This window comes from Nomascus leucogenys, chromosome 22a (genome assembly GCF_006542625.1).
Source record: "Nomascus leucogenys isolate Asia chromosome 22a, Asia_NLE_v1, whole genome shotgun sequence".
Classification (NCBI taxonomy): domain Eukaryota; kingdom Metazoa; phylum Chordata; class Mammalia; order Primates; family Hylobatidae; genus Nomascus; species Nomascus leucogenys.
In genome coordinates this window covers 39,312,291-39,327,801 of record NC_044402.1, presented here as the reverse complement: position 1 = coordinate 39,327,801, position 15,511 = coordinate 39,312,291, and the positions used below count along the sequence as shown (strand labels likewise).

Below are 15,511 nucleotides of genomic sequence, written 5' to 3'. Positions count from 1 at the left end.
GGCTCCTCCAGCCTCACCTGGTGGACTCCATGGGGACCACAGGCCTTACCTCCATGGGCAGTCTCAAAACATTTGCCCTCCTGTGGGCTGTCTCATACGTAGACCCAGACTTTCTTGGAGAAGGAATTCCGAAGAAGCAAAAGCAACCAATTCAAAACCCCCACTTCCCCGAGAAGAAAAGGTGGGCAAGCAGATGCAGAAAGGCAGCAGCCAAAGTCTGCGGGTTCCTGCGGGGGGCCAGGGGACGGGCGAGCCCTACAGGCAACTTGAACGGAGAGCGCTTTGATCACCCGCCAGCCCGGGGAGGCAAGCCCCAGTCAGGCGGAAGGTAGCTGGCTGCGGGGCGCGGCGACTGGCGGGAGGCGGGAGGCGCCAACCGCCACAGACCACTCCCAGCTGGCCGAGGGCGGGGAGGGGGCGGGCAGGGAAGCGGCCCGCCCTTCGTCCTGCCCCTCGCCCTACTCCCTGTCACCTCCACTGGAAGGAGTGGAACCCAGACTTGCTGGTCTGAGCCATGCACAAGGCGGGGCTGCTAGGCCACTGTGCCCGGGCATGGAAGTCGGTGCGGATGGCCAGCTCCGGGATGACCCGCCGGGACCCGCTCACAAATAAGGTAGCCCTGGTAACGGCCTCCACCGACCGGTGAGTGTTGGTGCCGGAGTTTCTGAGGTCCTGGCTGCCTGGAAACAGGCACTGGTGTCTCGTCCTTTGCCTCCAGTGCCCCTGTCCTCAGACCTCACATAGGGCCAAAGTCTGGCCCTGGAAAAAAAGTAGCCACGTGGTCCGCCTGAAGCCCCTCCGAATCCCCTGGCCCTGGACCCTCCCTTGCCTGCCTTCGTGTCCCTGCTGCCTCTGGCACAACTGTGCCACCTCTGTGCAGCCCCATCGATCTAGTCTCCCCAGTGTTCTGGGCTGCCCCAGTCAACCAGCCCCACCTAGCGTCCGGGAAGACCAGAAACTGGAAATCCAAGAGAATCTGGATTTCAAAATCCTATCCCAAGGCCTCCAGCTTTTTGGAAATGTACCAGACATTCTGTTTGGGCACCGGAAAGTCTCCCGGAACCCCTCCCCCTTACCTAGATGGGACACCAGAGCCGTGTGTCGAGATTTTTGTTTAGGTCGGTACCTCTGGGCCTACCTTGCCCAGCCTGTTTCTCACCCACCACTCTTGTCTGTCCTGGTTCTCATTTCTACAGGACTTTGCTAGATACCAACTCTTCACAAAACTAAAATACAAATGTAGGTAAAATGCTAATGACTGACAAGTGCAGAATGTGTAACTCTTCCTCCCAAGGCAATATTTACATTTTTGACTGAGACCATCTTTTCACATGCACCCCAAAAAATAACTAAGGATAGAATTTTAAGAATGATGTAGACGAGTAAGAAAGAAACCCGGGGGCAGGGCTGTTCTTAGTGAGACCCTCACATCATGGAAGTGGCTGCTGCTGCACACCCAGCTCATTTTTCACCTCTCAGTCCCAACAGGAGATGAAGCCTGTCACCCATGGTGGGATCTGTAGAAAGTGATGTCAGTTCTTGGGAACTGAGGCTGCAGTCAAAGATCATAATAAAAATAAGTAAATGAGTGCCAAAAATGGCTGTGCCATTAAGCCTGTTTTACACGTAGTAGAGACACATGGAGGTCATATAGAGAAAGAGCCAGAATTCAAACCCGGGCAGTCTTAACTTCAGAGCCCATGCTGTCGACCTCTTCCCCTGCACAAGCCTTGGCAGTCTTTGTCTCTGCTCACAGGATCGGCTTCGCCGTCGCCCGGCGTCTGGCCCAAGACGGGGCCCACGTGGTGGTCAGCAGCCGGAAGCAGCAGAATGTGGACCAGGCGGTGGCCACGCTGCAGGGAGAGGGGCTGATCGTGACGGGCACCGAGTGCCATGTGGGGAAGGCGGAGGACTGGGAGTGGCTGGTGGCCACAGTGAGCTGCAGGGAAATGGGCACAGAGCCAGGAGGTGGAAAAGGGAGCCAGCCTGAGCCTCTTTCCCTGCTTTCCTGGACAGCATTGGTGAGATCCAATGCAGTGCTGTTAACTAAAATACAACAGTGCGTTCTGCATACCCAGCCAGCCCACCATCACATTTTTATTGTGTGCCTTTCTATTATGTCCGTGTATTAAAGTTGGAGAATCATCCCATCCCAATCAGAGAATGTTAAAACATTCTAATGCTTCAACCCTGCATCATCCCTTGCATACCCCAAAGAAACAGCTGGTACTGGTTCTCTAGTAATTTTCAATCTAACTGGACAGATGAGAAGGGTAAATACAATCACAAAATAGATGTTCCCACCCATGAGCTAATAAACAATCCCCTATTCTTCAGCTTATGGAGTCAAGTCCCTGGGAACTTCAGGAAGCAGCCCACCATGTTTCAACCACTTACTATGTGCAATTTCCTGTGTTCAGAGCCTTACACAGGTTATCTCTAGACCTGACAGCAACCCAAGCAAGGCAAGGACTGTTCTCTCAGTCTGCAGACACTGGCTCAAGTAACTGGAGCAACTGCCCAAGGTCCCACAGCCAGTAAGAAAGACCCAGACCCCCAAGCTCCCTTCCTTTATTGGCTGCCTATGGACTACCAGGTACTGGACTTTAGTCTCGAAGAAAGTATATAAGTCAATGTCACAGTTAGTAGTGGACACCAGCCTTCCAGCTGCAGAAGGAAATATGAACCATCCAGCAAAGCAAGCTCCTCTTCCCTTGAGGCTCAGGGCACACACTTTATTTCCCAGAGTGGAAGGGAGAATCTACCCAAAAATGGAAAGTACAGGATTGTACTAACATATTGGAAGGTTGGCAGAAATAATTTGCATAATCTTAGAAGAGGAGAATCTTAAGCAATAGTAGACAGTAGCATGGTAGACAGTATAGGGTAATTCTGTTTTTAAGGAACTGTCTGGCAAATGCTCAAATATGCATTGGAAAGAGCCAAATGTGAGTCCTAGAAAGTCACCTTGCCTGGATTAGGCTGGTGAACAGAGCCCAAGATTGGGGCCTTGATCATGATGGTGGAAGGAGCTATTTGGGAGTCTGGATCAATTAGTGACTAACCATATCACATGTAAGTAGCAATGTAATGTGAAAATCCTGCTGGAAAAAATATCCTGTGGCCCCCACCAGGTTCACTTAACATGGCCTACAGGCCTGGCCCAGAAGTGGTACTTGAGCTAAACCTTAAGGAATGGATGGGAATGGACAGATGGAATAGTGATGAGGTTCCAGGTAACTCTGCAAAATGAGCAGACAGCCAAGAAGGAACTGAAGGAAACAGAGGAGCACTGTCAGTCAACAGTGGAGAGCACAGGCTCAGGAGTACTGCTGGGAAAGGGGCTGCATTGGAAAGATAGAGGCCATGGGCCTCCATATCCTTTTTTTTTGGGGGGGGGGACAGAGTTTCACTGTTGTCGCCTAGGCTGGAGTGCAGTGGCACCGTCTCAGCTCACTGCAACCTCCGCCTCCCAGATTGAAGCAATTCTCCTGCCTCAGCCTCCTGAGTAGCTAGGATTACAGGTGCCCACCACCATGCCCAGCCAATTTTTGTATTTTTAGTAGAGACGGGGTTTCACCATGTTGGCCAGGCTGGTCTTGAACTCCTGACCTCAGGTGATCCACCCCCTCAGCCTCCCAAAGTGCTGGGGTTATAAGCATAAGCCACTGTGCCAGCCATAACTTCTTAAACGGATATGTTAAGGACCTTAAGAGGATATGGCCTCTTAAAAGGATATGTTTACACATTCTTGTAGCAAATAAGAAGCTATGTGAGGTTTTGAGCAAGAGAAAGATGGTTATTAGGAAAGCTAATCTGGCTTTGGTAGGAAGGATATACAGAGAAGACGCTGAATCCAGGGCATCAGTGAGGAAGCTGTTGCTGTCATCCAGGTTTAGAGCAGTGGTGGTGGGACAGGAATAGATGTGCCCAAGAGACATTTAGTGGAAAGGAACCAAGATTTTCCAACCCCATGTCAAAAAGTGGGAAATAGAGGAGTTAAAAATGACTCTCAGGAAGTTTGTATGACCACTGTCAGGGAGGAGAATGCTAGAATACTTGTCAGCAATTTGAAATGTCTTCTGCCAGTTGCCGCATGTTACCCTGCAATGAGAAAAGCCATTGCCCTGAGAATGGATACTATCCAGTGGCCTCCTCATCTGCACCACGAAGCTTCTCAGTGGTGTTGTAAGCGGAAACCAGAGTAGCTGCCTATCTGCTTGATTATATTTTTTCTTAAAAATGTGTAACTATCATAACACAGCAAACAGCTCCTAACCGCTTTAGTGTAGTGATCACACAATTTAGAACAAGACTTAGAAGACATCTGTTTTTTTTTTTTTTTCCCAGAGACAGGGCCTCACTCTGTTGCCCAGGCTGGAGTGCAGTGGCATGATCATAGCTCACTGTAACCTCCAACTCTTGAGCTCAAGCAATCCTCCCCCATCAGCCTCCCAAGTGGCTAAGACTATAGGCATGCACCACCATGCTAGTTCATTTTTTAAATTTGTTATAGAGTTGGGGCTTTATTGCCCAGGCTGTTTTGAACTCCTGGCCTCAAGCGGTCCTCCGTACTGGCCCTACCAAAGTGCTAGGATTACAGGTGTGAGCCACCACACCCAGCCTCATTCATCTTTTATGGTTTGCTATCTCTGTTCAATCAGAACCCAGCCTCCTCCCATCTCTGTGCTTACAGACCTGGAAGGAGAGGGGCATGGGGTATGCAGCAGGGTAGAAAATGTCTCCAGGTGATTCTGGAGCAATCCACTGTCCTCTCCCAGCCCAAACACACATGCGCTGAGCACAGCACACATCACTCATTAACTTATTCTGCACCTCCCTAGTAACAAGTCCATTGGTGAGACTTATACAGAGCCAAGGCAGGTAACTGGGCTTTATGCCAGGATACCAAAATTTAAAGGGTGCAAGAAAGTATTAATACTGGTTTTAAAAGAGCATATGACTTTAAATTTTGTTAGATTTATGTGTTGACAGCCCAGGCATTTCTTCAACCGTGTTGAAGGTTAGCACCCAGTTAACAAGAATAATTAGTTAAAATGGGAAGCTAGCAGATGGTGTACGTTGTTAGTAACACCCCTCTGTGTGCCAAATCCAAAGCACAAAGTTGACCAAGGGCCCATGTACTGCTACTTGCCCAAGGCATCAAAATTGCCAGTTCTGGACAAGTGCAAAGTCTGGTTTCAGGGTGGCTTTGTACTGAAAACCCTGTTGGCAGATTCTGCTTGGCCATTCATTACTCTAGCACACGCCTCACTACCTACTTATAACTTATTAAGGAGGTGAGATGTTGCCTTTCTTGGCTTTCTCAGTTTAAATTTCACTTTCTCCCTTGAATATTTCATGCCTCCAGGTCAAAAGAGAGACAGAGACAGGGAAAATGACATCATAACAAAATATGGAATTGCTTTAAATTCAGGCTGGTGTCTTCTCCCATCATGGCTCTCCTGGGCAACCAGTTTCCTAATGACCCCAACTCACTTTCAGAGGACTCTTATGAATTAGCTCTGTGCTACAAAGTGGGAGACTGACCTCAGTTCTTCCACCACTAACTAGCTTTGTGCCCTGAGCAAATCACTTTCCCAAACACAGAATAAGTAGGCCTCCTGTTCTTAGCTAGCCCCAGTGTGCCACTACTGAACTATAAGATCTTGAGAAAATTCCCTGAACCTGTTTCATCATCTCCACCTTAAGGACACTGGAATAGATGATCTCAAAGTCCCCTCCAGGGTAACTTTCTTCAGCTCTGTTTAAGCCAGTTTTTCCATTCAGGTAAGTGTGGACAGATTGACTTTGAGATAATGGTAACTTATTCAGGGAGAACTGGACAGTAAGTACTTGGAGAAATGTGGGTGGAACTCCATGTGAAAGGAAGAGGAGGGGTCTGGAAATCGATTTTGAGGTGAGACTTGCAATCATGAGAATGAAGGAGCTCCCGAATGGGAAAATGTAAAGAAACGAGCAAAGGGTCAGAGACAGCCTTAGAAGAATAGGAGGTGGGAAGAAAACACTGCAAAAGAAATGAGGCCAACTTCCTGGTGGCTCACACCTGTAACACTTTGGGAGGCCGAGGCAGGCGGATGGCTTTAGCTCAGGAGTTCGAGACCAGCCTGGGCAACATGGCAAGACCCTGTCTCTACAAAAAATACAAAAATTGCTCAGGTGTGATGGCACACACCTGTATTCTCAGCTACTTGGGGGGCTGAGGCAGGAGGATGGCTTGAACCCAGTAGGTCAAGGCTACAGTGAGCTGAGATCATGCCACTGAACTCCAGCCTGGGTGACAGAGCAAGACTCCATCTAAAAAAAGAAAGAAGCCAACCTTAAATGGTTAGCAGCAGATCTTAGGGCAGTTTTAAAAAAAAAAATGTTTTAAGAAGTAGAAGTTATTTTGACGATAGTTCCTAAGAACAATGGTTTTGTTGTTGTTGTTTTTAATATAGAGATAAGGTCTCCCTTTGTTGCCCAGGCTTCTCTTAAACTCCTCAGCTCAAGTGAGCCTCCCACCGTGACCTCCCAAAGTGCCATGATTCCCAGCGTGAGCCACCACGCCCCGCCCAGAAGGAAGTTTTTATCAACTTGGATAAATGCACCTCCCTTACTTACTGCAGCCCTGGTCCAGACCTTACCCCTCTCTCTAGGCTGTGAAGCTTCATGGAGTTATCGATATCCTATCGATATCGATAACAAACTCTGTCTGCTTTTAGAATGTGTTTGTCAAGTGCAGTGTAAATGTGAGGACTCTTTGCCACGTGCCACACACCTGGAGCGCGCCTGGTAAAGGGCGGGTGGGGGCAGCTTCCTCTGCCCCTGCCCTTCTCATTTGTTTCTGCTGCTCCTACTTCTGTCTGCTTCCATCTGCTCTTCACTATCCACCGTCTGCTCCCCTCCCCAGCCTTCTTCCCGGCATGCTCTTCTACCTGGTTGATTTCCAACAGAGACATGGCAGCTAATATGCCAACAACTATGACACTTAAACTTACACACCCAACTGTCCCCTTTTCAGCTGCCAAAAAGGAATCATTTTTCATTAGCTGGGAAATATTAAAAGCTGCTAGTTAAGTAAAATACTAATTCTGGCGAAATAACCAGTTGCCACTTTATAACATACATCCTTTAAAAAAGTAAAAATAAAAACCTATATTATTTTCTTCTTAACTGCAATGTCAAGAAAATCTGAGATCCAGATGTCTAAATTCAAGTGGTACAATATTGGGTTTTATGTGTAAGTATATAATTACATTATATTCGTAATATATTTCACACACACTCTTTAATTACAAAGCTTTAATTAAAATATTTGTCTTTGTTTACTAAGGTTAATATTCCCATGATTTGGAAATGCTAATTTTTTATGATCTCCCACGGTTTTGCTTTTTACTCTGATGTTGTATTAGTCTGTTTTGCATTGCTATAAAGGAATACCTGAGCTGGGCAATTTATAAAGAAAAGAGGGTTGTGGCCAGGCGTGGTGGCTCACACCTGTAATCCCAGCACTTTGGGAGGCTGAGGCGGGCAGATCACGAGGTCAGGAGATCGAGACCATCCTGGCTAACATGGTGAAAGCCTGTCTCTACTAAAAATACAAAAAATTAGCCAGGCGTGGTGGCACGTGCCTGTAGTCCCAGCTACTTGGGAGGCTGAGGCAGGAGAATGGTGTGAACCCGGGAGGCGGAGCTTGCGGTGAGCCGAGATTGCACCACTGCACTCCAGCCTGGGCAACAGAGCAAGACTCCATCTCAAAAACAAAAAAAAGAAAAGAAAAGAGGGTTGTTTTGGGTTACACTTCTGCGGACTGTAGAAGAAGCATGGTGCCAGTATCTGCTTCTGATGAGGCCTCAGGAAGCTTACAATCATAGCAGAAGGCAAAAGGGGGCAGGCGTGTTACATGGCAAGAGAGGAAGTAAGAGAGATAGTAGGCTTTTAAACAACTAGCTCTGGCATGAACTAATAGAGTGAGAACTCACTCATTGCCACCGGGAGGGCACCAAGCCATTCATAAGGGATCCACCCCCATGACCCAAACACCTCACACCAGGTTCCACCTTGAACACTGGTGATCACATTTCAAAATGGGACTTAGAGGGGACAAACATACCAACTATATGAGATGTCATCAAACATTTCTCAACACTAAAGTATCAGGATATGAAAATACTATGATTTATTTACCAGTGTTTCATACACATAAAGACCAAAGTGCCAAAATGTTCTTCAATGAGAAAGTTTTTTACTCTGTTAGGCTTTGTCCCTCTTTTTTTTTTTTTCCTCAGTGTGTCATCGAGGCTAGAGTGCAGTGGTGCCATCTAGCTCACTGCAACCCCCGCCTCCCAGGTTCAAGCGATTCTTGTGCCTCAGCCTGCCAAGTACCTGGGACTACAGGCATGTGCCACCATGCCCGGCTAATTTTTGGTATTTTTAGTAGAGACAGGGTTTCACTGTGTTGCCCAGGCTGGTCTCAAATTCCTGGCCTCAACTGATCTGCCCACCTCGGCCTCCCAAAGTGCTGGGATTATAGGCGTGAGCCACTGCACCCAGACAGATTCTGATAGTCTTTACAATGGAGGAACATCTTTCATGAACAGTCTGAATAGAGACCCTATGAAAGTCAGTTTTAAACTGAGTACAGGCACACCTCGGAGATATTTGGGTCTGGTTCCAGGCCACCACACAATAAAGTGAATATTACAATAAAGTGAGTCACATGAATTTTTTGGTTTCCAAGTGCATATAAAAGTTATGTTTACACTATAATGGTCATCTAATTGTAGTCTATTAAATGAGCAATAGCATTATGTCTTTAAAAATATATACATATCTTAATTTTAAAATACTTTATTGCTAAAAAGTGCTAACAATCATCTGAGCCTTTAGAACTTGTAATCTTTTTGCTGGTGGAGGGTCTTGCCTCAACATTGACGGTGGCTGACTTAGGGTTGTGTTGCTGAAGGCTGGGGTGGCTGTGGCAGTTTATTCAAATAAGACAGCAGTGAAGTTTGCCACATCAGTTGACTCTTCCTTTCACAAAAGATTTCTCTGTAGCATGCAATGCTGTTTGATAGCATTTACCCACAGTAGAACTTCTTTCAAAATTGGAGTCAATCCTATCAAACTCTGCCACTGCTTACTCAACTAAGTACATATAATATTCTAAATCCCATGCTGTGATTTCAACAATGTTCATGGCATCTTCACCAGAAATAGTTTCCATCCCAAGAAACCACTTTCTTTGCTTATCCATAAGAAGCAACTCCTCAGCTGTTTACATTTTGTCTTGAGATTGCAGCAATTCAGTCCCATCTTCTGGCTCCACTTCTAGTTCTCTTGCTATTTCCACCACATCTGCAGTTCCTTCCTCTGATGCGGTCTTGAACCTCTCCACATCATCCATGAGGGTTGGAAGCAACTTTTTCAAGACTCCCGTTAATGTAGATATTTTGACCTCCTCCCATGAATCACAAATATTCTTAATGGCATCTAGAATGGTGGATCCTTTTCAGAAGGTTTTCAATTGACTTTGCCCAGATAAATCAGAGGAATCACTATCTATGGCAGCTACAGCCTTACAAAATGTATTTCTTAAATAACAAGTCTTGCAAGTCAGAATTACCCCTTGATCCATGGGCTGCAGAATGGATGTTGTGTTAGCAGGCATGAAAACAACATTAATCTCCTCGTACATCTCCATCAGAGCTTTTGAGTGACCAGGTGCATTGTCAATGAGCAGTAACAGTTTGAAAGGAATCTTTTTCTGAGGAGTAGCTATCAACAGTGTGCTTAAAATATTCAGTAAACCATGCTATAAACAGATGTGCTGTTATTCAGGCTTTGTTGTTCCATTTATACAGTACAAGCAGAGTAGATTTAGCATAAATCTTGAGAGCCCTAGAATTTTCGGAATGGTAAATGAGCATTGGCTTCAACTTAAAGTCACTGGCTGCGTTAGTCCCTAACAAGAGAATAAACCTGTCCTTTGAAGTTTTGAAGCCATATTAACAATAAAGCTGTTTTGCTTTCTTATCATTTATGTGTTCACAGAAGTAGCACTTTTAATCTCCTTCAGAAATTTTTCCTTTGCACTCACGATTTGGCTACTGGTGCACACAGCCTAGCTTTCAGCCTGCCTCAGCTTTCAATATGCCTTCCTCACTAAGCTCAATTATTTCCAGCTTTTGATTTAAAGTGTAAGATGTGTGACTCTTCCTTTCACTTGAACACCTACAGGCCATTGTGGGGTTATTAATTGGTCTAATTTCAATATAAATGTGTCTCAGGGAATATGGAGGCCCACAGAGAGGGAGAGAGATGGGAGAAGGGTGGAGCAGTCAGAACACACACAACATTTATTGATTAAGTTCACCTTCTTTTCTGGGTGTGGTTTGTGATACCCCAAAACAATTATAATAAAAACACAAAAGATCACAGATCACCGTAACAGATATAATAATAATGGAAAAGTCTGAAATATTCCAAGAATTACCAAAATGTGACACAGAGACAAACTGAGCACATGCCATTGGAAAAATGGCTCCAATTAACGCAGGGTTGCCATGAACCTTCAATTTGTAAAAGACGCAATATCTGCAAAGTGTAATAAAATAAGGTGTGCCTGTAACTTTTCTTTCAGTTTATATATTATTTTAAATATCACAGTACATCAAATCCAAACATAGTGGCTGATACTTGATTGAACTCTGGACTTTAAAAAAAAAAACACATTTCGGGGACAACTGAGGCCAATATATTAGATAAAATTATCATCAATGTCAAACTTCTTGGGTGTGATAATGGATTATGGTTGTGTAAAAGAACATCCTTACTCTTTGGGAATGTATGCTAAGTATTTAGGGATAGAGCATTCTAATATCTGCAACTAAGTTTATTTATTTTAATTTTTATTTATTTATTTATTTTTTGAAATGGAGTCTCGCTTTATTGCCCAGGCTGGAGTGCAGTGCTGCGATCTCGGCTCACTGCAACCTCCATCTCCCGGGTTCAAGCTATTCTCCTGTCCCGTCCTCCTGAGTAGCTGGGATTACAGAAACAAGCCACCACGTCCAGCTAATTTTTGTATTTTTAGTAGAGAAAAATTGGTGAATCTAAGTGAAGGATTTCTAGATTCTCACTGTACTTCTATTTCCAATTTTTCTGTAAGATTGAAATATTTTAATATAAGCAGTTGTCTAGAACAATGTAAACAGGGGTCATACATTTGTTTTAGATTATGGATGAGGGGATTCTGATTGTAGCCTGTCCCCCAGCTTCCCCAGAAGGTGCCTCCTCATGATCCCACTTTCTAATCATGTCTAGCCAGACAGTCCATCCTAGAGGGCCAAGAGCATCTCACTCCCCATGAGTAGAAGCCAGAGAAGTGCTAGAACAACCCCAGGTATCCAAGGTCAGGCCACATTTTCCCTGAGAAGCACGGCCCACTCTAGGGCAGGTCCAGGAGGCTGAGAATTCCAGGCTCTACCTACTTTGAAGAAACAGAGAAAACACAGCTCAAATCCAAAGGAGCCCTGAGGATTTAGGCCCCTTCTGGGCCAAATCATACTTGGATGGTTATGAAACAAGATGAACCAGGTTCCATTTTTGCTCACCTGAACCTAATGTATCATTATCTAGCTGACCAGCTGGTGAGAGCTACTTCTCCCTGAACCTCAGTTGCTTCATGTGTAAGATGCAGGTGTACCATCCTAAGGTCTTCAGCAGCTCTGACAAACATCCTAGGAACCCACTCTAACTCTTCATTGCCATGCCTCCTCCAGTGCTCTTCACTCATGCTGTTTCCCCTTCTTCTCTTGGCTTCAGAATCTGGACATTAATATGAAGGCCCCAGCCCTGATGACAAAGGCAGTGGTGCCAGAAATGGAGAAACGAGGGTACAGAGAGTGAGAGAGCCTGGGTGAGGCCACACGGGCTGAGGGCAGTGGTCCACACTGGGAAGATGGTCAGCTCTCTTCTTTTTCCAGAGGCGGCTCAGTGGTGATTGTGTCCTCCGTAGCAGCCTTCAGTCCATCTCCTGTAAGAACCGTTTTGTCTGCCCCTTCCATCCCATCCTCCACTCCACATCTTTCCACCCCTCCTGTTACCCAAAGAAGACTGTGTCCCCTTTTAGAATCACACCACCAAGTCCCTGCCCACGAAATAGATGCCTTGCCTCCACAAACCATAACCTAGGGGAGGTTTAGCCACAAGACAGTTTCCTAACTGTGCCCCTCCCTTACAGGAGATCCCTAATGACCACTGCCCTTTATGTCTAGTTATTAGAACCAAGAATGACCTGGAAACTGTGAGTCTAACCATTGTCTTCTTTCTCCAGGGCTTCAGTCCTTACAATCTCAGTAAAACAGCCTTGCTGGTCCTGACCAAGACCCTGGCCATAGAGTTGGCCCCAAGGAACATTAGGGTGAACTGCCTGGCACCTGGACTTATCAAGACTCGCTTCAGCAGGCAGGTGAGGAAGGGGAGCTCTGCATCCCACTGGGATCCCTTGAAAGGCATCCATCTTCTTGGACAGGGAAGCCCAGTACCTGAGTTCTGAGCTCTCAGCCACTCCATTCTCCTTCCCTGGACTTTTCCATATTCCCTCTCTGTACCAGCTGCCCTATCCAAGCCACACTCCTATCACACCTTTCCTGAGGTGCAGAGTGGAGACTGAGATATTCACACTCTACTCACCCTGTTTCCTCTCTCCTTACATGGATGAGAATTGGAGAGACACAGCAAAATGCATCACTAGAACCCGAAACAAATGAAACAGATGAGGGCAGTGGGAGAGCTGGGAGCTAGAAAAAAACAGGAAGTGAAAGAGGGAAGTCTCTCCATCCTTCCTGTCAGTTGCCATGAGGATGGGCAGTTTCTTCCCTTTCTGTTCCTCACTTTCCTCTTCTTAAACATAAAGAGATTTCCCTTCTGCCTGCAGCTCTGGATGGACAAGGAAAAAGAGGAAAGCATGAAAGAAGCCCTGCGGATAAGAAGGTAAACCGTCATGGGGGCAAGGGCCCTAAGAGACATGAAGATGGAAAGGTCTGGTCCCTAGCAGCCCACAGCCCACTGTCTCAGTCCCACAGATAACACAGGCAGGCTCTCCTCTGCCTCACAGACCACAAATTCATAAACACTATCACTACAGTGGCCTGAGCAAGAAGTCAGCTTCCCTTTCAAAAGGTAAACACAGAGACATTGGGGTTTCAGCAGTGCAGAGCTCTGGGAGAAGCCCTGAGTCCTCTCTCCACCTGGGGGATTGTGTCCACCTCTGAGCATCCACAGAGACCAGGGACCAAAGCCAAAACCATGCTTTTTTAGTTCCCTTGAATAATGACACATGTTTACAAAACTCAGGTTGATGATCTACAATCCAAATGAAAGGAATGAAGAGTTTTACTAAGCCCCAAACTCCCCTTGCCTAAGGAGTTACTTTCTTCCCCAGTGAGCTGGGTGAGCTGTTCAAGCACCTTTGTCGGGCTCCCTTTCCTCTAAGTTCCCTTCCTCTCTCTACCTTCTGGCTTCTGGGCACTATCTAGTTTCTCCATCTTGTCCCTCAAGGACAAATGCCAGCAATGCCTAACTCTGTACTGGTCCAGACATCCTAAATCTTCCCAAAGCCATTCTGATGTCAGGCATGAGCTGCAGGCCTGGTTCACAACTCATTAATAAGTCAGGGGATTGTCATCCTAGAGCACCAATGAATGATCTAGCCCATGTAGCTCAATCCTGGATGCACATTAGAATCACCTGGGGAGCTTTTTAAACTGAAGATGATCAGGCCCCACCTACTCCCAGAGATTCTTTTTTAATTGGTCCAAGGTAGGACTTGACTATCTCGGGTTTTGTTTTTCTTTGTCTTTTCTTTTTTTGTTTAAGCCTCTCAAATGATTGCAAGATACAGCTAGAATGGAGAACCATTAATTCAGCCCTTCTAGGTTTGAGTTACTCACTCTGCTCACTTCTAGAGCATTCTATGGCAGGCAGATTAAAGTGTCTCCTAACTATGCAGTCACTGATAAAATAAGAATTAGCACATTCTCACCAAATGAACCTGACTTTAAGGCACAAGTATAGATTCCTGAAAAAGTTGTCTCTAAGTTGAACCTGTACAAATGGAATCATTTTAAACACACCATTTACTGTCACACAGACTCCCTGATACTTCAGTGTGTGCACATGTGATATCATTTTTTTAAGTATGAAATAATTGCTTACTATTTCATCTGTATAACTTTGGATTTTGGTGTCCTGAGCTCTCTTAAAAAACAGTGCGTTTCTATAGTATTTGAATATTATGGGTAATGGTTTTTGCAGAGTACAGTATGCTTATACTAAATTATAACAGCATATCCTCATGGTAACACTATTTGATAGGCGGAAAGTTTGTACACTGATCCTGAAAAGTCATCTGATAATTCTTGATTAAGCAAATTTCATTCCCTGTGTCCCAGGTGAGGGAGGCAGACCTGTTTGATTTTTACTCCCTTCCTTTCTTCCCCTATTCCCCAGGTGAGGCGAGCCAGAGGATTGTGCTGGCATCGTGTCTTTCCTGTGCTCTGAAGATGCCAGCTACATCACTGGGGAAACAGTGGTGGTGGGTGGAGGAACCCCATCCCGCCTCTGAGGACCGGGAGACAGCCCACAGGGCAGAGCTGGGCTCTAGCTCCTGGTTCTGTTCCTGCATTCATCCACTGGCCTTTCCCACCTCTGCCCACCTTACTGTTCACCTCATAAAATCAGTTCTGCCCTGTGAAAAGATCCAGCCTTCCCTGCCGTCAAGGTGGCGTCTTACTCGGGATTCCTGCTGTTGTTGTGGCCTTGGGTAAATGCCTCCCCTGAGAACACAGGACAGGCCTGCTGAAAAGGCTGAGTCTACCTTGGCAAAGACCAACAGATATTTTTTGCCCTGGCCACTGGGGCATTTGAGGGGAGATGAGAGAGAAGGAAGCTGGAGTGGAAGGAGCAGAGTTGCAAATTAACAACTTGCAAATGAGGTGCAAATAAAATGCAGATGATTGCGCGGCTTTGAATCGAATCGACGTGTTCATTTCTCAGTGTGGGGTGGTTAGCTGAGCAGAGAGCAGAAGTCTGGCCAGGCTGGATCTCTGGATCCCCCAGCCCTCCTCCCTGTCTCCAGGACCTGAGCGTGATGTTCAGGGGTGGAGGTGTCTGCAGAGCTGCCAGCTGGAAGGCAGGTGGCACGGGAACTCCCAGGACGCCACGGGGATCCCCGAGGCAGAGCAAGCCGGGCGAGGGAAGGAAGAACTCTCTAACACCTCCCCGCCCCTTGCCTCCCAGATCCAGCCAAGCCCTCTCCCAGCATGGCCCTAGGTCCCGAGTTCCCTCCCGAGTCAGCAAGGACAAGGTAAACGGGTCCTGAGCCGGTGGGGAATAGAGAAAGGCCCTGCAAGGTGCCCAGGCCCACAAACAAAAGAAATGGGTTCTGCCCACGAGCCCGAGGATTGAGTAGATGGAAAGCGGGGACGCTGCCCCCCACCCCGAA

General features: G+C 46.5%; 1 protein-coding gene across 3 annotated transcripts; it reads left to right on the top strand.

Annotated features, from left to right (window-relative positions):
• Positions 1-455: 455 nt before the first annotated feature.
• LOC100601577 (dehydrogenase/reductase SDR family member 4-like) lies at positions 456-15,038 on the top strand. 3 transcript variants are annotated; one of them, XM_030802985.1, is made up of 7 exons: positions 490-642; positions 1,757-1,934; positions 11,830-11,900; positions 11,991-12,042; positions 12,341-12,475; positions 12,944-12,999; positions 14,518-14,521. In XM_030802985.1, exons 1-7 carry the CDS (start codon positions 515-517, stop codon positions 14,519-14,521), a joined length of 624 nt encoding a protein of 207 aa, XP_030658845.1. In that variant the 5' UTR covers positions 490-514. The 3 variants fall into 3 exon arrangements, 2 of the variants coding, with proteins under 2 accessions (XP_030658845.1, XP_030658846.1); XR_004027852.1 differs by lacking the exons at positions 1,757-1,934; positions 11,991-12,042 and adding an exon at positions 2,338-2,596 and having other exon boundaries at positions 456-642; positions 11,830-11,923; positions 14,518-15,038; XM_030802986.1 differs by lacking the exon at positions 12,341-12,475.
• The last annotated feature ends 473 nt before the right edge of the window (positions 15,039-15,511 follow it).